The sequence below is a fragment of the Engraulis encrasicolus genome, chromosome 11 (assembly GCF_034702125.1).
Source record: "Engraulis encrasicolus isolate BLACKSEA-1 chromosome 11, IST_EnEncr_1.0, whole genome shotgun sequence".
NCBI lineage: Eukaryota > Metazoa > Chordata > Actinopteri > Clupeiformes > Engraulidae > Engraulis > Engraulis encrasicolus.
The window spans coordinates 26474449-26496612 of NC_085867.1; the positions used below are offsets into that span (position 1 = coordinate 26474449).

At 44.9% G+C, this 22164-nt stretch overlaps 2 protein-coding genes across 2 annotated transcripts in view; both read right to left on the bottom strand.

Moving 5' to 3' along the window:
• The window catches only part of LOC134457712 (uncharacterized), a 32781-nt gene extending 16770 nt beyond the window's left edge, over positions 1 to 16011 (bottom strand). Inside the window, exons 1-8 of the mRNA XM_063209688.1 lie at positions 15741 to 16011; positions 15395 to 15465; positions 14954 to 15068; positions 14352 to 14446; positions 13336 to 13449; positions 1581 to 1671; positions 850 to 929; positions 578 to 634 (exon numbers count right to left, since the gene is read on the bottom strand). Of these exons, the coding sequence (XP_063065758.1) occupies positions 578 to 634; positions 850 to 929; positions 1581 to 1671; positions 13336 to 13449; positions 14352 to 14446; positions 14954 to 15068; positions 15395 to 15457 (615 nt within the window). The 5' untranslated portion in view covers positions 15458 to 15465; positions 15741 to 16011. The remainder of the gene's footprint in view (positions 1 to 577; positions 635 to 849; positions 930 to 1580; positions 1672 to 13335; positions 13450 to 14351; positions 14447 to 14953; positions 15069 to 15394; positions 15466 to 15740) is intronic.
• A 5438-nt stretch (positions 16012 to 21449) lies between these two features.
• tmc2a (transmembrane channel-like 2a) overlaps positions 21450 to 22164 on the bottom strand; it is a 28835-nt gene continuing 28120 nt past the window's right edge. Inside the window, exon 20 of the mRNA XM_063209689.1 lies at positions 21450 to 21610. Within this exon, the coding sequence (XP_063065759.1) occupies positions 21450 to 21610 (161 nt within the window). The remainder of the gene's footprint in view (positions 21611 to 22164) is intronic.

The window sequence follows — 22164 nt, forward strand, 5'->3', positions numbered from 1 at the left end:
TAGTAAATGAAATATCATCAAATATTTGGAATTATACAATAGTTAGATCCGGTCGAATTATTTCACAAATTGTGATTGGACAAGAGGCGTTCTACACGTCACTAGGAGTGAGGGTATCCTCCAACACTCTATGAATGACTCTTCACATCTAATAATCACTCCGCGACCAACGATACAAACTAACCGTAACCAACTTGGTGCGCGTTGCGCAGCAACCAAAGACAATAACTGGAACTATTTTTCCGGAGCGGAGGAACAAGCAAATAAACAATCAAATAAAGTAATTAAAATAATTTAACATTTATTTTAATGAACTAATTGTGTTAGCAAAGGAACTATTGTATAAAAGCAATATAACACTTGTGGTCGTGAGGTTGTTCTGGGACACCCTCACGGGTGTAATTACCTACGGCACTCAGCCTGCGGCTTCGTGCCTGCGGCGAATCACACCCGGGCGAGGGTGTCCCAGAACAACCTCACTCCCACTCGTGTCATATTGCTTAAATATCAAATGCTACATGTTAAATGAATACTCAACTGCTCCGTTAATGTGCCCATTACATTGGCTGTTGTTTACCTTGGCGTCACTCTTGGCGACGCTGTCACTAATGTCCACGTCCTCACAGCGGTCGGCCTGCAGCAGGAAGAGAGGAAGTGAGGCGTGCTACATAACAGGTGTTGGAATGTGGTGTTGTTGTTTACGAGCATGGGGCCATCAGGCCTGCCTTTAGATCTCCATCACACACACACACACACACACACACACACACACACACACACACACACACACACACACACACACACACACACACACACAGAATAGTACATGGTTTTGGACTCTTCTGGTACCTTGCAGAGGGCCAGCAGGGCTTCCTGTAGGTGTCCGTCTGTGTCATTCTTGATGTCCTCCTCCAGACTCTCATCATAGGCTATTAGCAAGACACACACACACACACACACACGCACGCACGCACGCACGCACGCACGCACGCACGCACGCACGCACGCACGCACGCACGCACACGCACACACACACACACACACACCGGGAGAGAGACACACACACACGTACAGTAAGTACCTCTTATCAACATAATTGACTTGTGATGACAGTATTTGGATGCAATAACACACACACACTAGGGGTGGTACGGTTCAGAAAATTCACGGTTCAGCTCATATCACGGTGTCAAGGTCACGGTTTTCTGTTCTCTACGGTTCTTTTTTAGTTCATGATAAATGGTGCACTGGCTAATAGAATCGGACTTATCACTTAATATCCTACATATGGTTTGTATAGGCTTATAATGTGAAAATGGTGTGATTTTCATTGTGTCATCCTCTAATTTGGTCTTATACGCTAATGTTTTAATCAGACAGACTGGATAAGATACTCCTAGAATCTGTTCTATATCTGTCTAGAATATGTTTTACATATTTTTCTGGGCAGTACATGAATTGCGGTTTGCGATGGATTGCACGGTTCGGTTCGGTATGTGTGTGAATTGTACGGTTTCGGTTTTCGGTGCGGTTTGTGCCATCCCTAACACACACACACACACACACACACACACACACACCTTCTTTAAAGACCTTCTTTATCCCCCGGATTTCTTCATTTGATCTGGATGTCAGGATCTCGATCAGAATACACTCACACGTGCCAATACCCTGCCAAGGGACATACATAAATCACATTACATACATGTAGCAACCCTGCTCTTCAGCATGTTGACATTAAGATAATGACAGTCTAGGGATGAATACTCACTTAACGAGAGGCTGGGGTAAACTGGGAAAATGTTTACTGTTGACTGCTGTGCATATAGATTGTGCTTTGAGCCCCCACTCTGAGTTACACCTCAGAGATAAATATGTATCTATTTACACTGTACACATAACAGGTAATCAATTCACCACAACATTAGAATGAAAGGTGACGCGTCAAAGTGTTTATAAACGATCAGCAATAACATTTATTTAAAACCCTTTTCTTTGTGATTAACTCTTTAAAACACATAAGTCATACTGTCAACAAGGACAAGCAATCAAACCCGAACATAAAAAGAAAAAATACCCGGCCGGGGTTTCAAAACAAACAGTCAAGGGCCCAGATGGCGCGCGGTGGAGCTCATTCATAAATTCCAACTGAAACGAAGGCTACCGGTACTCACTACCAGTTGCCGGTTACCGTAATCCACAGACAGCGTTGTTAAACGTCCAGCGATGTTCGTGCCCGTTACCATCACCGTGTCCGTCCCCCGGAACATCTCTCTCCGACACCTTGGACTCCTCTCGGTAAGGTAGCAGTCTACTGTCACTAGTGGTTAGCAGCAATCAACCACTGCTGATAGCGGCTGGCAAAGATGCGGCTGCGAAGCGGTTAGCTGCCGACTAGCATAGTCGCAAAACAGTGTCCAAACTCGTCCTCGCGATGAACAAAGTCAATAAAATACAAACATGACACCGACAGGAAACGTGTCGGTGAATCCTGGTAGTAATGTCTCTTAAGTCATGTTCACTGACTGCGAAGCAAATTAATCAAAGTCCGCTCAGGAACATCACAAAGAAAAACGTCTGACTTTTTAACGTTTCTCCTCAGCCGAACCCCCGTTCCCATCGCAACCCCCGTCAACAAATAGGATACCAGGAATAGAACATAGCACCGTAAAGAGCCAATACCTATAGAGCTCTTCCTGAGATATAGAGCTCGAAAGTCCCGCCCCTTAGTTCCGCGTTTCACGGGACCTAAGCTGACCATCTAACAACATGGTAGAGAGTAAATATCTTCTGATCTCAGTCATGATATGCGCTGGGCTACAAATATGCTGTTTAAGAGGCTAGATAAAGATTATTCATGCAGAAGTATCAATGTTTTGTTCCGAGGCCGTCGGCATGAAAAATGTGAAGAAACACAGCTTTCTAAAAAGTTTGGGGGTTCGTACGAAAAATTAAGCAAAAATATCAGAAACAACATATATGGAGCTCGTGGCACAACTCGAAGGGGATCGAAATATCATTTTAATACCGCCATTGGATTACATGCTACGATTTTCGGCTAAAAATGCCGTTGAGGTCCCATGAAATCGGGGGAAGTGACGTCACTTTCGAGCTCTATAGTCTAGTAAGGGGAGATAGAACAGGTACATAGAAATTAACGGTGAAGATTCGTAACGCAAATATGGCGTCTACCCGCCTTTCTGGTAACAAGAGCCAATGTGCCTGCTGAGCTGCGTTGACAGTGATCCAATCATCTGGCTGCATCGGCGCACGCGAAATTATGCACATGCTCAGTTGTGAAAAGCCGTTGCTCTCGTGCCGTTATGGAACTACTGCGCCTGCGCTCTGTCAAAAAAACCGTGAGAAAAGTGGCTCAAAAAGCTTTATTTTGACTCGTATGCCACAACCAAGTAGTCTAGGTTGATCAGTTTTTCACGGTCGTTTCAACCATATGGTTTTCACAACCGCTGGGTTCCCCTCCGTCCTATACTCAGTTTCCCCATTCATTTTTCCCATTGACTCTCAGATCTGGTCTACTTAATCGCGAAATAGCACCCCGGAGGCGTCACCAAGATGGCCGCCATATGTCCCCTCTCATTCTAGAATCTCTCTGGCTCTTCAGCGTTGACGTCAACTTGTATGCGGCGTTTGGACTACTGGTTCCCTGGCGATTTTTTACATTGCAAAACGCCATAGAGATTCAGGTTTGGCAAAAATATAAGTTGCACGGCAACAACGAACATTAGCGTGTCCCCGCATCCCTTTCTCATTAGTGGAACGGATCGTATCATCATGTTGGTGTATTCACATGTTAAATCATGACGATTATAATTCAATATTGCTAACCCCTTTCTGATCATTAAAACTTCCGAACTACATACTTTCCTTTGGTTGCCATGGGTACAACCTTCCGCACGTACATGCCGTTAGATACTGGCGCCGTTTCTGTAGTCGCCAAAAGCTTCCGGGTTTAGCATATGGACGCAACATCGTATTTATGTCGAAGTTTGACACAAAATGATCAACCATGTCATACCTACAGCCTATTTTTAACACCCTCGACAGTTTGCGGGGGTTCGCTAAGCGCGTGCTTGCACTCGGAGCTTATTTGAAATTTACCCCTATTCATTCCCAATGGAGCCCGGAAGCCGATAGGAACCAGGACGTCCTTAAATGCTAACATGAAAGACTACAATCTACTACATGCTTCCGCTTCCGCTGAAGAACTCTATATCCATATGAATGAACTGCAACGTTAAATACAAATGAAATCTCATAAGCAAAATATATTAATACTCTCAATACCTTTGCATAGGTTAGGCATATTTCAGTTGGGTTACAATTACATTAGAAATGATTAACTCTCATAACATAAAATATATACCATACAATGAACTAGGCATTCCCTAGAGTTCAGGTGTGCTACACTCTCCCCCTACCAAGAAAAGGTCATGTCCTCATGACACAAGGAAAAGAAGGAACAATGTTAACCACACCCAAAAATACCCATACCCACAAGTTAGTCATACACCATTTACACTAAGCTACCATACCTTTAACAGGGCCTAGGACCTATCCATGTAAATAAGGTACTAACATACCGTATACCAGTGGGTGGGACAAAATCTGACCTATTCACTACAGGACAGAGGGACAGGGAGGTTACTGAGGTGGGCTGCCCTGGGGAGTCATATGCCAGCCTTACCGGTGCCCTTCTCACCCTCTGGGGTCTTGGGGCGTCATGGGAAGACCTCTGGTGGCATACTTGGTTCTCCGAGTCATCAGTCCTCAGCTCTCGTAGACCATCCGTTGGCTGCATTTCCTCTTCAGCACCGGGCAGTGGGGAGTCGTGACTTGAGTCAGTAGTGGGCACATCCTGAGCAGACGCGAGGCTGGGAGCAGAGTGACAGGGCGGGGAATCAGGGTAAGGCAAAGGTATGTCTGCACCAGAGGAGTTTGGTGACAGGTCAGGGGACTCAGCAGTGGGCACGTGCTGAGCAGACAGCAGACTGGGAACAGAGTGACTGTGCGGGGAATCAGGGTAGGGCAGAGGCAGGGGCAGAGGTATGTGCGCACCAGGGGGGTCTGGTGATGGCTCAGAAGGATTTCCATGGAGGATTAAACTAGGGCGAGACTGAGAGGCAGCCTCACAGGGAGAGGCAGGTGAGAGTGTACCGGACTGACTTTCCAGAGGGTCTGAGTCATGGGGTTCTGCAGACCAGTCTCTTTCAAAGACTGATCTAATGGGCACATCAGAGTCATCTTCATCAGTCTCTTGGATCATGGGTGGATAGGATACCACCAGCTCCTCTCCTTCTGACTCAGACGTGGACGTTCCACTGGCCATCCTTCTCTCCTTTTCCTCAGGCACTGGAGCTTGCCTCCTTCTCAGGCGCCGGCTGGATCGTCTCTTCGGTTCGTTCACAGTGTATCTTGGGCTCAGTGAGACGTCTTGTCCTACCGGTAATAGCAGGTTGCGGTGTAGAACTTTGTCAGGACCTACTCCATTCTCTGGTCTCAGCCTGTACACAGGTAAGTTTGGCATTTGACTCTGTACAATGTATGGGTCTGAGCACCAACGGTCTGCTATCTTGTGTTTCCCTTGTAGGCCGACGTTCTTCAGTAACACTCTGTCACCAGGAGCAAGTGGACAGTAACGGACCCTCTGATCGTAAAGGCGTTTGTTTCCCTCATTCCTCTTCCCAGCCATGGTTTCAGCCATCTGATAGGCAGCTTGAAGGTCTCTTCGCATGTTTGCAACATATCTTGCGTAAGACTTTGCGGATGAGTTGTCACTGGACACGCCAAAACACACATCAACTGGTAGCCGAGCTTCACGTCCAAACATCAAAAAGTAGGGACTGTAACCTGTACTGTCATTCTTTGTGCAGTTGTAGGCATGGACGAGGTAACTGATGTGCTGGCTCCATTTTCCCTTTTGCTCTGGTTGTAGCGTGCCGAGCATATTGAGCAGTGTCCTGTTGAAACGCTCAGGCTGCGGATCTCCCTGCGGGTGATATGGGGTGGTCCTTGACTTCTTCACTCCCAGCATGCCTAGCAATTCATGGATGAGACGACTCTCAAAGTCTCTGCCCTGGTCTGAGTGCACTCTGTTAGGCAGGCCATAGTGAATGAAGAACTTTTCCCACAGTACTTTGGCAACTGTCATTGATGTCTGATCTTTTGTGGGAAACGCTTGTGCATACCTGGTGTAGTGGTCAGTGACAACAAGCACATTGCAGATGTTCTTGGAGTCTGGCTCCAGGGACAGGAAGTCAATGCAGATGAGGTCCATTGGCCCATCACTGCTGAGGTGGGAAAGCTCAGCGGCTCTTGTGGGCAAGGTCTTTCTCTGGATGCATCTAGCACAGTCCTTGCAGTGCTTATCAATATCTGCCTTCATCCTGGGCCAGTAGAATCTCTCTCGTACAAGCCCATATATCTTCTCAAAACCCAGGTGGCCAGACTGGTTGTGGAGGGACTGCAGCACTGTCTCTCTGAACTCTTGAGGGAGCAACAACTGCTGACGAGAGGGAGCATTAGGTGGCTTTGACACACGGTAGAGAACAGAGTTCTTTAACTGAAGTTTCTCCCACTCTTTCAGCAACAGTGGGATGTCTGGATGCGCCCTTCTGTCAGCCGAGTGGCAGTCTTTTTGGGCTACAGCTTTCATGATTTCTCCAATGCATGGGTCTGCTTGCTGGGACCTTGCAATCTGCCCTGTGCTCAACTGGGGGAGATGGTGTGTTGTCACAGCAGAAACATTGCAGAAGGCCCTGGGTACAGCTTGCTTGGGGGCGCCAATAAGGTCTATGGCTCTGTGAGGCTGAGGGTGTTTTGAACAGCAGGCATGGGACACTTGGCACATTGCTTTGACACCAGCCGGTGAAATATGCTCACGACGTGACAACCCATCCGCATCTATGTTCTGCTTTCCAGGTCGATACTTAAGGCTGAACTCGTAAGTCGACAGTGCTGCCAGCCAGCGGTGTCCAGCTGCATCTAACTTGGCTGTAGTGAGGACATAGGTGAGTGGGTTGTTGTCTGTGTGTACTTCAAACCTCACCCCATACAGGTAGTCATGCAGCTTTTCTGTAACAGCCCACTTAAGCGCCAAGAATTCCAACTTGTGTGTAGGGTAATTCTTCTCGGACTGGGAGAGACTTCTGCTTACATATGCAACTGGACGCAGACCACCTCCTTGATCTTGGTACAGCACACCTCCCAAACCTTCGCGGCTGGCATCTACATGAAGGGTGTAGGGATACTGTGGGTCTGCAAAGGCCAGGACAGGTGCTTCTGACAGGCACTGCTTGAGCGTCTCAAAGGCTGCTTCACACTCAGGACTCCATCTGGATCCGAACGGCTCTGAAGCATGGAACATCTGCTGTGGCTCTTGGTTTGGGTTTGCCTGGGTCGCATTGTTGTCTTTCTTAGACTTTGCGCGGGGTACACCAGCTGGCATGCAGCCCTTCAGCAGCTGGTTAAGTGGGTAGCAAATCCGTGAGTAGCCTTTCACAAACCGCCTGTAATACCCACTGAAACCCAGGAAAGAGCGGAGGGCAGAGATGTTGTTCGGGCGTGGCCAGGACTTCACAGCCTCTACTTTACCAGGATCTGTGGAAACGCCTTCCCTGGAAACAATGTGCCCCAGGTAGTTCACAGAGGTGCAGCAGAATTGGCATTTGTCCAGCGACAACTTCAACCCCTCCTCTTTCAATCTGTCTAGGACCTTCAGGAGCCGCTGTTCGTGTTCTTCCAGTGTTCTCCCAAACACTATCAAGTCATCAAGGTACACTAACACTTCTAGCAGGTTCATGTCGCCCACCGTTCTCTCCATGGCACGCTGGAAGGTGGCAGGAGCACCAGAGATTCCTTGGGGCATTCGTTCAAACTGGTAAAACCCAGCAGGACAGATGAACGCAGTCTTGTCTTTGTCAGCCTCACTCAGGGGTATCTGATAGTATCCACTCCTCAGATCAAGCACGCTGAACCACTGGCTTCCACTCAGGCAGGCAAGTGCATCCTCAACTCTGGGCACTGTGTATTGGTCAGGGACAGTCCGTCTGTTCAGTGTCCTGTAGTCTACACACATGCGAATGGTGCCATTTTTCTTTCGCACCACCACAATGGGAGATGCATAGGGGCTTCGAGACTCTGAAATGATGCCAGCTTTGAGGAGTTGATCCAGATGCTGTCTCACATCAGCCACATCACCTGGGGGCAGACGCCTGGAGCGTTCTCGGAATGGCTTCCCCTCTGTCACCCGTATGGTATGCTCGGTGGTTTTTGCGCAGCCCACATCAAACTCTCCTTGAGAAAAGACCTCCTTCCGTTGCAGCATCTTCTTGCACAGTCTCTCTTTCCACTCTTTCGGTACTGGAGAGTCGCCAAAGTTGAATGCATCGGAACTCAGCACATTGGAGTTATTTTGTGTTGTGGGGCCTTTATCCACAATATCCACTGGGAACAGCTGAGCAATGGGCATTCTTCTGTTCAGCTTAACTTCTCGAGTCGACATGTTCCTGACAATGACTGTAATGCGACGGTTCTGCATCTCTTCAGCTGTCTTGAGGATAGGAATGACCATGAGCTCATCAGGAAAGGTTCCTTCTTCAGTCTGCTCTACCAGCACACTCTGGGTGTTCACAGGGTGAGGGAACTTTGGGATGCCACTGATGGTCACTGTTGCACCCGGGGGTATTGTCTTCTGCCTAGCCTCAGCGAGCCACACCGTGCCCCTCTTCATTTCTGCTGCCCCCTTGTCAGGTACTTTCTGAAACCTCTTGTACGCCTCTTTAATTTCAGGATGCACCCTCATGGTTGTCAAGAAGTCATCTCCTCCTCTTAATTTACAGGACTTGAACAAACGTTGTACTACCGAGGTGTTAGTGCCAACTATAATGGATGCCTCTCCTCTGACTGTCGGGTCTGGACACACAAGCACAAGTGCCTCTACTGTCTCTGTCACTCCCACTACGTCACTGTTAAATTCAAGACTTAAGCATAAATAGCCATCATAGGGATATTCCTCCGCACTGAGTCCCCATAACTCCAAGCAATGAATTGGAGTCAGTGGTATGTGCTTCAAGTACTTGTTGTAAAACGAGCGGTAAAGAAGGGTGACTTGAGATCCGCTGTCCAGTAAAGCTTTAGCATATATGTCTTCAATTCTGACTGAGACAACAGAGCTAGGGCCAACAAGGCCTACTGGGAGCACAGCTTTCTGTCCTTGCAGCGGTTTGCACTTTGTGGAACGGGTCATCACCGGGACACCAGTTCGTTCCTTTACTGGGCCCCTGGGAAGTTTCCCGTCGGCCGTTTCAGCTTTAAGAGGCGTTGGTTGACTTTTCTGAGGTTCTCTGCATTCTGGCATTCACGTGCGAAGTGGCCATCTTCCCCGCACTTGTAGCAGAAAACACCAACTCGGTCCTGTCGTGCTCTGAGTGTGCTCTCGAGTCTTGTCTCCATTCTTTGGCTGGGTCTCTGGGAGGTCATATGGGGTGCTGCTGAGGGCGATGAAACGGAAAATGAGAGCAGCCGTGTCATCTCATTCTTAAGGTGTTGCACCTCTTTGGTCAGACTCTCAACAGAAGGGACATGTTCAGTAGACACTGGACTGGGGCAAGAAAACACTGTAGGGCTGGTGCTGTACTCAACAGGAGCAACCGTAGCAGAGACAGCGACATGACTGGCAGTCGACCTTTCAAAGATCAGAGCCTCCTCTGCTCTCACTTCACGCAACAGCTGAGTGAAACTGGGTGGAGGCTTGAATTTGTAGATCAACATGATGCGGAGTGCAACCAGGTCGTTAGGCAAGGCGCCCCGTGCCACTTGGTCAATGCGGGTCCCATCCATGTCTCGTAGCAGAATTCCACCTTTTCTGAACACAGAGTGCAGTAGCTTGTCAATTCTCAGGAGGTATGTAGAGAGTTTTTCACCTTGCAGCTGAAATGTGTTACGGAACTTGAACATGAGGTCTAAGGCACTCTCAGTGGTTCCAAATGCGGTTTCCAATGCTGCCAAGTAATCATCTGCCGTCGAACTGGGGTTACTCACTCTCAAACATCGCACAATATCTGCTGCTGGGCCTTTAAGACATTCAACGATTTTCTGCTTCTTCAGGGGGTCTGAACATTTCCACTCATCAAGCAGGTGCGTCATCTGTTCTGCCCAAGCATCATATTCCTCTTCTCCAGGCGGTGTTGGTTTGATACCTGAGAACACTCTGAGCTTCCGGTGGACTGGATTTTCCACTGGAGCTGCCTGACATTTGTCCACTAAAGAGGTGATGGCATTGACAAGCTGCATGTTCAGGTCTAATGATGCTGGTGGTGACATGGTAGGGGATGGCATTTCAGGGTTTGGCATGGCTGACATGGGCATAGCAGGCAGAGGCACTGCAGGCATGGCAGGCAAGGGCATAACAGGCAATTTCACTGCAGGCATGGCTGGGGTTGGCATGGAAGGGGTTAACAGGCCTTGCACATCAGCAACAGTCTTTCCCTCATGAGCCAGGAAGGCTTTCAGCTTGGCTTCAAAATCTTCCTCTGGGGAAATCTTCATAGACGAGGCTGCAGCAGCCACACTGACCACCCAGGGAGCCACCTCAGTACTAAGGGTTAAGCTTACCTGCTCAGGCATCTGAACTACACTGACATCCTGTGATATCTCAAGGAGAATTAACTGAGTCCTTCCACAAGCTGCCAGAAACCGACCTATGATTTTGGACCTCCCAAAAACTAGTGCATTATCTAATGTGTTGTACACAACCTCATCAGTAACATTTACTGGCACATTACTAAGCACTATTGCTCTTTTAAAATCAATACCCCTGTCCTTACACCAAATAATAACCTGGTCCTCCTCCATATTTCATTAGTGTAAATGAATATACAGTAGGCCTATTATTTTCTTCAACTTGTCAACACCGTCTACTCATATCACCGTATCAGTAAAATCACAACTGTTATCACATTAAAATAGCAACATTTAAACACAAATTATTACAAATATAAAATTCACATGGCAATTAAATTCCCATTGACCTTTAAAACACAGCAATCAACTTCAATCCCGGACGAAAGTCCCCACGTGTAGCAACCCTGCTCTTCAGCATGTTGACATTAAGATGACAGTCTAGGGATGAATACTCACTTAACGAGAGGCTGGGGTAAACTGGGAAAATGTTTACTGTTGACTGCTGTGCATATAGATTGTGCTTTGAGCCCCCACTCTGAGTTACACCTCAGAGATAAATATGTATCTATTTACACTGTACACATAACAGGTAATCAATTCACCACAACATTAGAATGAAAGGTGATGCGTCAAAGTGTTTATAAACGATCAGCAATAACATTTATTTAAAACCCTTTTCTTTGTGATTAACTCTTTAAAACACATAAGTCATACTGTCAACAAGGACAAGCAATCAAACCCGAACATAAAAAGAAAAAATACCCGGCCGGGGTTTCAAAACAAACAGTCAAGGGCCCAGATGGCGCGCGGTGGAGCTCATTCATAAATTCCAACTGAAACGAAGGCTACCGGTACTCACTACCAGTTGCCGGTTACCGTAATCCACAGACAGCGTTGTTAAACGTCCAGCGATGTTCGTGCCCGTTACCATCACCGTGTCCGTCCCCCGGAACATCTCTCTCCGACACCTTGGACTCCTCTCGGTAAGGTAGCAGTCTACTGTCACTAGTGGTTAGCAGCAATCAACCACTGCTGATAGCGGCTGGCAAAGATGCGGCTGCGAAGCGGTTAGCTGCCGACTAGCATAGTCGCAAAACAGTGTCCAAACTCGTCCTCGCGATGAACAAAGTCAATAAAATACAAACATGACACCGACAGGAAACGTGTCGGTGAATCCTGGTAGTAATGTCTCTTAAGTCATGTTCACTGACTGCGAAGCAAATTAATCAAAGTCCGCTCAGGAACATCACAAAGAAAAACGTCTGACTTTTTAACGTTTCTCCTCAGCCGAACCCCCGTTCCCATCGCAACCCCCGTCAACAAATAGGATACCAGGAATAGAACATAGCACCGTAAAGAGCCAATACCTATATCCATATGAATGAACTGCAACGTTAAATACAAATGAAATCTCATAAGCAAAATATATTAATACTCTCAATACCTTTGCATAGGTTAGGCATATTTCAGTTGGGTTACAATTACATTAGAAATGATTAACTCTCATAACATAAAATATATACCATACAATGAACTAGGCATTCCCTAGAGTTCAGGTGTGCTACATACAGTAAACCTATTGCATCAAAGCTACATCAAAAACATTCAAATATTAATTACTGTACTTCAAGCTGTCTTGTATGTGGAGTTACAATTAGAATGAAAAAAGAGTATGACAGCATTATTACGACATGACAAACATTCTTTACATACATTCCAACTTAGCCATGTCATTACTGGTTCGTCAACTTAAAGTATTTGTTGTTGTCTCTTATGTGGTTAACATCGATGTACAGCATACGGTAGCACTCTAACAGCAACAGAACTCCATTGAAATAAATAATTAGACAAGTGTAAAATGTAATATCGGTCAATATCGGTATCAGATTCTTGACCTATCAAAACCGATATAATAATGCTTGAATTACTGTACACTTTTCTCCTTAATTATTTTTCCATTTTGCACAGACGATGTTAATATTTGGAAAGCTTTGTTGCATTTGAGAATGCATCTAGTGGGGCATTACAATAAAATTAAGCATATTTTGTTCCACAACAGTAGATGTGTAATGTTACCTAAAATTTGTTTTGAGAATAAAAAAAATGACCCACATATATCGACATCGGTATCAGCCGATATCGGAATTGAAAATTGAGAGTTGGACAATATCGGCATGTCGGATATCGGCAAAAAAGCCAATATCGGACATCTCTATAAATAATAAGTAGCTTCTTTGTTCGGATTGGTTCACTTGTGGGCCCATTCACTCTTTGCTGAAAAGACTCAACTACATCATCACAACATTGCATGACAACTTCGAAACTACGACATAAAAACCGTTTACATGTATATGGATATTTTTGAAATCGCATCCGTTTTGCCCTCTCATTTATACTTCAACAGAGTTTTAGAAATCTTGTTTCAAAAATCCATTTTTAAAAGTATCCCTTTTAGGGGGCTAAAGCACACCTGTCGCAATGGTGTTTTTATTTTAATCCAAATGCCGGATTAAAAAAATATCCACATTTAAAAATATCCACATACATGTAACCAGCACCTTCGAAATGTTGTAGTATAGAAGTTGTCAATAAGGTTATAACTGGCTCTGCACAAAGGGGTTTTCAATGACTCACCTTCATGGCATGTTTGAGTTCGTGTGCATCGTATTGGGCAGGGGTCATGAGCAACCCCAAGACCACGTCCTCAAAGTCGGACCTCAGCGCAGACTTCATAGCGTCCTCCAGAGGCTGGTAAAGAGAAGGCGACATACACATTGATAAACATGCTTTAATAATCATGCTTGAAGAGTAATGCATTGTAATCCACAGTAACCTCATGACAGAGTTCTGCTGTGCTCACTGTCTGCCTCCATGAGCTGAGTAGAGGTCACTTCACTGTACCTGACAGTCTGCATGAGAGAGTACAGCCTACTATACCTCCGCAGTCTCCTGCTAGTGGCTATGTAGGTAATCCACAGAAATTGCACCAGTCGAGTATTGCTTACTGTTCCTCCAGTCTCTGTGAGAGAGTATTGCATAACCTTCCAGTCTCCTGCTTGTTAATGTCAATTATGTAATTTGTTTTATAAAGTAGAAGTAGAAGTACTGCTGGAAATGTAATTGCAACACTAGTAGAATGATATGATGTAGCTGCAACTATGTTATATCACACCACTGGACACCGCTGTAATTACATCCGTAACAGTACTTCTGCCTCTACTTTATATACAACTCTGCCATTACAGGGGTGAGTTTCTCAAAAGAGAAGTTGTTAGCCTGTTAGCAACTTCGGTAGTTGCCAATGGGAAAATGCATTGAAAACAACAAAGTAGCTAATGTAGTAAGCAACTTTGGTTTTGAGAAATTCACCCCAGTACGTAATCCACAGTAACGGCATGAGAGAGTAGAGCTCACTCTACCTGTCCAGTCTCCTGATGGTTGCTGGCTGTATCTGTCCAGGGGTGCATTTCCCGAAACCAAAGTTGCTTACTACATTAGATACTTTTGTTGCTTTCAATGCATTTCCCCATTGGCAACTACCAAAGTTGCTAACAGGCTAACAACTTCTCTTTTGAGAAATGCACCCCTGTGGAGCTCACTGTACCTTTGCAGTCTCCATGAGAGAGTGCTGTGTGTGGAGTTCACTGTACCTTTCCGGTCTCCTGCTGGTAGGCCGCTTTGATCTGCTGCCTCTGGTAGTTAGTCCTCCTCACCACCACCTCCAGGATCGTGTCCTCATCCACATCTGGACCATACGTAGTATGCCAAAAAAGCAGGTTTACCCATATAGTATAACCCAATACTTAATGTTCACATATATACACTCTCAGAAATTAAGGAACAGAACTCGTCGCTGTGGCAGTACCCTCAAGGGGAATACCATTGCGTCGCTTGGGTGGTACCTCAAAAAAGAGGTGACAGATGCACATTGGTCAACATTGCAAGAAACTGAACGCACCTCTTTTTTGGGGTATCAATCAAGCAAAGCAATGGTACTCCCCTAGAGGGTACTGCCACAGCGAGGAGTTCTGTACCTTAATTTCTGAGAGTGTACTGTATCTGCCTACAGTACACAGTAAAATACAGCGTTAAATTAACACTTAGAGAGTACTCTGGGACCCCATATAATCTTCTAGTAGATGTTGACTAAGCTTTGAATTAACACTGCATTGTTACTGTCTATGTTCTACCGTGTGATTAGACAAGCAGAGATGCCCCAGTCCCAAGACAGTGTCACCATGCAGTAGCCTACCTTTGGAGTCAATAGCCTTGCGGAGGGCGGCTGCGTCCGCGTGGGCATTGAAGTTGGGATGGGGGACGACCGTCCCGTGATACGGAGGTACTGGGGCCTTCCTCTCGTGTCCATCCTGTAACACATAGCTCATCGTTAAAACTGAACGTGCCTCATGTCTAAGATGAATCTGAAATGTGTATCTGTTCACTGCACATTCCACCACGTACAATAGGGAATAAGACAATGTAACCAACAGCCTATGTAGTGCCAAATTTAGAGTGCCAGACAACATGGCCAACAGCCCTATGTAGGGAATGAGCCAACATTTTGGACAAGGTCTTTTTGGGCTAGCAGCCAGGCCATATAAACTGAAGTCTTTGGGGAGAGCTTTGGTGTTTTTTTTGCATGATGGCTGTCATGAGTCGATTATAAGGGAAGATAGAGAAATGATACACTCACCGAGTCATCATCCGAATCATCATGGATGATTTTATTGACCATTTTCTTGAAGAATCGCGACATGACTGGTCCTAAGGACGGGAGAAGACCAGAAAACAAAACTGTTAAGTTACAGTGCTTTAATCATTGTGAAATATCTCCACTCTGACCAAATGCTGTACTTACTGTATACTGTTATACTGTACTTACATCCAAAGTCCTAAAATACTTTAATTCTAATTGTAAGAAAAACCTTAGAACTTATATCAGTTCCAGAAAAATGTACCAGTAAAATATGACAGTCTGTACCATAAAAGAATTACAAGGTATGAGAAGTCTTTTACCAGTGACAGGTGAGACACCTTACCTGTTCGGCTGCTTCGTACAGGTATGACTCTGTCCTGAAATGTTGCATGGGAGGCTGACACACCCAGGAAAGGCAACACCCACACTGCACTGGTCTAATGGGTGGAGTGGCAGACAGACAAAACCCTGCCCCTAACCAGCACTCATTCACACACACGCACCACATGAAGTGGAAGGAATATGCTGCAGAATATTCCATGAAAGAATGCATCACCTCAGCAATAAGATACTCTAAAATTCCATTTAAACATTGTTTAAATTGATGATCCTCTCAATATGTGTAACACAAGTGTGATAGTGTAACAGATGCCAACTAGCATAGCAGAGTTTGTGAGAGTATGTTAGTAAACCTCCCTCCCGAAGCCTCATGCAGATGCATTAGTGCTGAGCTATCGGCCTAGTAGACCTTTGGCTCAGTGGTATCGCCAGAGAGAGTAGAGAGAGAGAGGTTCCATTGACCCATTGTTTCCGGGTTCTATTATTGGGGGGGAAATATCCCCCTTTAGGCAGACCTAGGCAGACCTGAGGACTGTTCTATTCAATGCTAGGAGCATTATGACACGCCCCTTTAGGCAGACCGGAACCTGGTCATGTTAGGTGCCCATAGAAACCTATTATGTTGGCATATCTCTATACTTAAAGAATCTCTGGTATTGCTCCTGTGTCTCCGAATCAAACTGCTGAGTCACTGAGAGGTTGCCAGTTCGAGCCCCAAGTTGCGAACTGGGCAAGAGTGTTGATGGCAGAATCCCCATACATAGTTTTTGTTCATTATATTTGGTGACTGTGCAGTAGATTAACAGTTTTGTAAAAATGCCATCACCAAAATTCGAGCATGTAGGATAACTTTTATTGTGATGTTTAGTTAGTGTAAAACCGAATAATTGCAATATGCTAGAACTGGGGGAGGAAAGGAGCAACAGCACATTTCCCTAACTCTATCAAAAAGTAGCTTATTAAATAAACTGAAAATACAGAGACCAACGTGGAACAGAGAGGCTATGAAAGAAGCAATGAACACAAACTGAACCGGCACAATCTGGGTTAGTAATCAACTGTAAAAAATAGTCTGCTTTATTTAAAATATAGTGTTTTGCAATCATGGCTGTCAGTGAAACCTAATGGAGCCCTGCCATGCCTGAAAGGAGGCCATGATGGTTCCCTGGTCCCTCTGAAGTCAAACATTCACCTGCAGGAAGACAAGTTGACCGGGTTAAGACAAGCAGCTGACCAGGGGTGCATTTCTGGAAAGCGTAGTTGTTAGCAGTTAGCAACTTCGGTAGTTGCCATAGGGAAATGGCATTGCAACCATCAAAGTAGCTAACATAGTTAGCAACTACGCTTTGAAGAAATGCACTCCAGGGGTGACACACTAAAATTCACACCTGGCTAACGTCAATAATATTTACTCAAAAATGGACCGAAACGGTGCATGCACACACCTACTTAACCCCTTAGCGCAGCAGAGCCTCTGTAATGTAGGGCTCTCTGTACTGTCATAACAATGTTGTTATGATGTACGGTAGTTGAGTATTTTCAGCAAATAGTGACTAGGGCCACCGGTGACCCCATCTGCAGAAAGAGGCTACAGCTAGACAAATTTCACAAAGCATTCCCATCATATGGCAGTTCAAATGTGCCTGCACGTATTCTGTTGTACTGATATATATAAATGGGAGGTATCAGTACTGATGAACATGTATACTGTTAAACTATCCCAGTGTGACGCACATTTCGTTTTCAAATCATATTATTGGTGTGCGTATGTGGGCCATTTGTAACACAAATGATCTCGCCGGCCAAGTAAGATGACACGGCGGGCTGGATTTGGCCCCGGATTTGGCCTTGAGTTTGGCACCTGTGTGCTGGACTTGTAGAGCACGAAGGGTCTGGACATGGTGAACCACCGTACCTGCTGCAGAGAACCACAGTCAGAATGGTGAAGATCAGACTGATGAGCTGGCAAACCGTCCTGGGTAGCGTATTCCCTAATGAGACACACACAATGAGAGAGAGGAGGGGGGGGTGTCTGTGTGTGTTTCTCTGTGTGTGTGTGTGTGTGTGTGTGTGTGTGTGTGTGTGTGTGTGTGTGTGTGTGTGTGTGTGTGTGTGTGTGTGACTTCCTTAGATCATGGTATAGTGCAGTGCCAACAAGAAAACTCTTGGGAAGTCAGGGGGCAATCATAAAGTCATGCTTACTCGGCCTCTCGTTTATAACTCTTGTCCTTTTCTTGGCACATGGTGACTCAGATTCCTCGCAAGACGAGTAACCTGAGGAGTTGCAGGACGACTTCTGGCGACCGCGCTTGGGGGAGAGGCATCCAATGATGGAGAGCCAGCACGAGTTGATGGCAGACGTAAAGGGGCTCTCCTCCACAACCATGCTCTTAACAAATACCTTGATATCTTTCATGTTAAGAAAAATGTACATAGCAATTGTGTCCATTTAACTCTTTAAGAGTCAGAATTTACTCAGATAACATTTGGTACCATTCAAAAACAGTGTACATGTTACTGTATGGTCAGTGCCACATTGTCAATTCTACTGGCTGATTCTTATTCAATTCTTCAAATTCAATTCTTCAATTCTTATCTGGCTGTAGAGTTGAAATGACATGGCTCATGGTGGCTATTTGGCACTGGATTTTCACTCCACTGTTGGAGTGAGTTGACTTCCCACACTGTTGGAAATAGGCTGCTTTATCTGGAGTTATAGCCTACTATGCACTTTTGACAGCATTTTACTGAGCAAGTTGCTTCATTCTCTGCCAAGACTTAGCCTACTAGGCCCACTATTAATACGACATGGAGGATTGCCTAGGTGCCATAATTGTGATTGCTTTATTATTCAATCACTGAAAAAATGAGCTTATCCTCACTTACTTTGAAATGACATTTTGGAGAGGAGAACCTCGGGTAGGCCTACCCCGCTGAAGTTGTTTGATAATCGTCTGTAGGGTTTCCTTCTTTTAACTGTCCTGCAAAACAAAATTCAATACAGTTTTACAAATTCGTCTGGGGAGGATAGAAGAACTAAGACTACAACGACAGCCTACTATGGCGGTAGGCCTACCTGGGTTCATTTTTGTTGTCATCATCGTCGTCAGAACTGTAATCTCCCCATCGGGCCTGCCTGGTAATTGCTCTGGAAACAGTTAATTGTGGTGTGATTAGAAACGCAACACGTTTGAGCCTGTTTCTTCTGTCTTTAGCAGATGAAGAGCTAAAATGCACCAGTCTATCAGTCGTTTGGACCCAAAGGGTAGGTTGCAGCAGCAGACATAATGCGGTTGTCGTGCCGAAAAGCGAGTGCCTGCCAGAATCTGAGTGCCCTCATTGAAACCAATGACCAATTTTTCAGATATTTTTTACCCATTTTTGCAGATAAATCTGACACAATTTAAGATGGAAAGCCTATCAATAAAGCATCTGCATTCCTTCTGGAAGTATTACAAAGAACTGGTTACAATTTCGGTATTATTTCCATAAAAGAATCGAAGAATTGTCATAACAAATGTTACAGTTTCATTCAAATAGCTCATATTAAGTGGAGGACGAGTAATGTTTCATAAGCATATTTTTAGTTCATAAATTATGTTATTCATTCTGCTAAAATGTGTATAATTGTCTCTCAAAAAAATGTCATTGGTTTCAATGAGGGCACTCAGATTCTGGCAGGCACTCGCTTTTCGGCACGACAGCGTATCAAACGATGACCCAAAGGGCAGGTTGCAGCGAACTTGTTACGTCAAGGTACTAGTGCAGTTTGCAAAATTTAACTTACTTCCACTCACTCATCTCATTAGTCGTAGCTGCTATATTCAAATGGAACAAAAAGGGAATAGTAGAGTTGGACTACCGGAATCCGTAGGCTACAATGCTACAATTTTTCAAACGAGTGTTGCCAGATGCACGTCAAAACATTCTAATTTGTGTCTCGAGCGCAACCTGCCTCGTGTTCGCGCTATCTTAGATTTTGTGTATTTTTCCATAGTGATCAATACTTTCACAGTCTCTTTATTTATACCACTTTAATTATATAGAAATATAAATATAATCTCTGAGGAAAATGTTTTATTATTATTTATTTTTTTAGGGAACTGGAAGGAACAGCCCGTTTCCATTTCTTACCGTTTGATGGCACTGTTCGACAATTTTCTGTAGAGTGGCATGCTCCTTACCTCCATGGCATGAAGGGCATAGTCACTATCCTCTTCCTCCTCAGCATAATGAGATCTATTTACTTTACACAAGCCTACTCACTCTGATATGACTAAAATAACAGACAAGGATTTTAATGAAAGTAGCCAATATTTATTGACTAGACATTGCAGTCTACAAAGATCAATTCCTGACAGAATAGAGTAGCCTATGTGGAGACTGGATTTACAACACAATATAAAAAGAGAGTCTAGGCAATGTACAGTAAGTGCTCTGTATATCATTACAGCTTATATGATATGATATGTAACGAAAGTGACACTTTTTAAAAGGAAAATACTCTTAGTGAATAAAACAATTAGGCTATATTACAACACATTTGTTTACAACACATTTGTTTACAACAATATGTCAAATAATTTGTTAGTCCTTTCACTATTACATGACACAAAGCATATTGCACTTTCATTCATGGCTGGAGTGCCTTTTATTCAATAAAAAAAAGATTCAAAAAGATTTATTGTCTAATAAGTTGCCATATTAGAAAATTGTCTTTTGATTGAAGGCTCGTGTGTGTGTGTGTGTGCGTGTGTGTGTGTGTGTGTGTGTGTGTGTGTGTGTGTGTGTGTGTGTGTGTGTGTGTGTGTGTGTGTGTGTGTGTGTGTGTGTGTGTGTAAGCACAGAATTAAAGCCGAAGCATCCGCTAAGTGTAATGTAATGTCATGGTATTGTTGTGAGGTGTGGCGTACAGGACAGTAGCCTATAAGCAATGTGTTGCCCCTGGGCACTGTAGCTCACAGGTGCCCCCCTATACGATAAACATTAGTAAAACTTGTGTCATATGGTGCCCCTAAACTGGTAGGTTGAAAGTGGTTGGTTCCCCCTGGGCACTGTGCAGCTGACCCTGATGGATAATCCGCCCATGGCGGTGGGGCTATCATGTGTTGATCAATGGATCCTCACAATGCAGCATAGTGCAAAATTTTACAGGTAAGGTGTGGTAAAGGCAAGCTTAGGTAAGAGAGGTAGTAGAGGAGGGTGGTGGGTGGTTCTTTGGGGGTACAGTGGGGTTGTATTCTTTCAGAGGAAGCTAAGAGGAATCTTAGCCAGGCTGTACCCTCCTAGGGACGCCACACCTTCAGCGTTGCCTCTAGTCAGGCCAAGAACAATACTTAACACAATTCTGAGCTCCCGAAAAAAACAGGAACTCCTCCCACTTTGTCAGGAAGCAAACAAACATTAACAAACTAAGGGAGGTGGTGGGTCAGCCATACCCTTTGGGACATGTTACTTGTTATGCTCTTGGTCAGACCAAGTCTAGAAGACATTTGAAAGTCGATGATAATCAGGCTAGAGGAATCTACCTTATTGTACATTTCGACGTTTGTCGTGCTTCTACAGCATTTCCTGTCTGCTAGTTCCGGTTAGGCTGCCCATCTGAATGATTTAGCACTGCTACTAAAATAGTAATGGCGCCGCACTTGTAAAACTGTGGATAATAAGGTGGATAGGAGAGGTGTGATGAGGGGATTGCAGGGTAAGGGCGGGGTTAATAATCATCGTCATCTTCGACGGGCCGCTTCTTTTTCTTCTTGGGTTCCCTGACCACTACTTCCTCCTCTTCCTCGTCTTCTTCTTCAACTTTGGGTTTCTTCTTCTTTTTCTTCTTCGGTTTCTCTTCTACCTCCAGTTCAGGCTCCTCTTCTGGTTCTGATGAAACAGGGACGACAGGGCAGGTGTTATTCTCCAACCAGGGGACGTGGTGGGGAGTAACCCAAAATCATGTAATTGCTAAGCCCAAAACACAAAGTATAGGTTAATTTTAATGCCAATGGAACACAAGGCGTGTCCTGATTGGTTTGGGGATGATTGGCCAAAGTGATCCCCATCTCAGGTGCCCTGGATACACGTACAGGTATTGAATGTGTCTCAGTGATCTGACTGAGCTCAATCAGTGACCCTGTGACCCCCAGTGGGGTGGTGACCCCATCTATTATTATTATTATTATTATTATTATTATTATTATTATTATTATTATTATTATTACTATTGTTATTGTTATTGTTATAATCAAACTTCCTCCACTGTAGCTCACATGGTAGGACATTCGATTGCCATGCGGGCGACCAGGGTTCGAGTCCCAGCCTGGGTCCTTTGCAGGGCCTTCCCCATCTCTCTGCCCACTCTACTCATTACCTTCACTATCCGGTCAAATACAGGCAATACCCACCCCCCCCAAAAAAAAACAGTATATATAAAAATA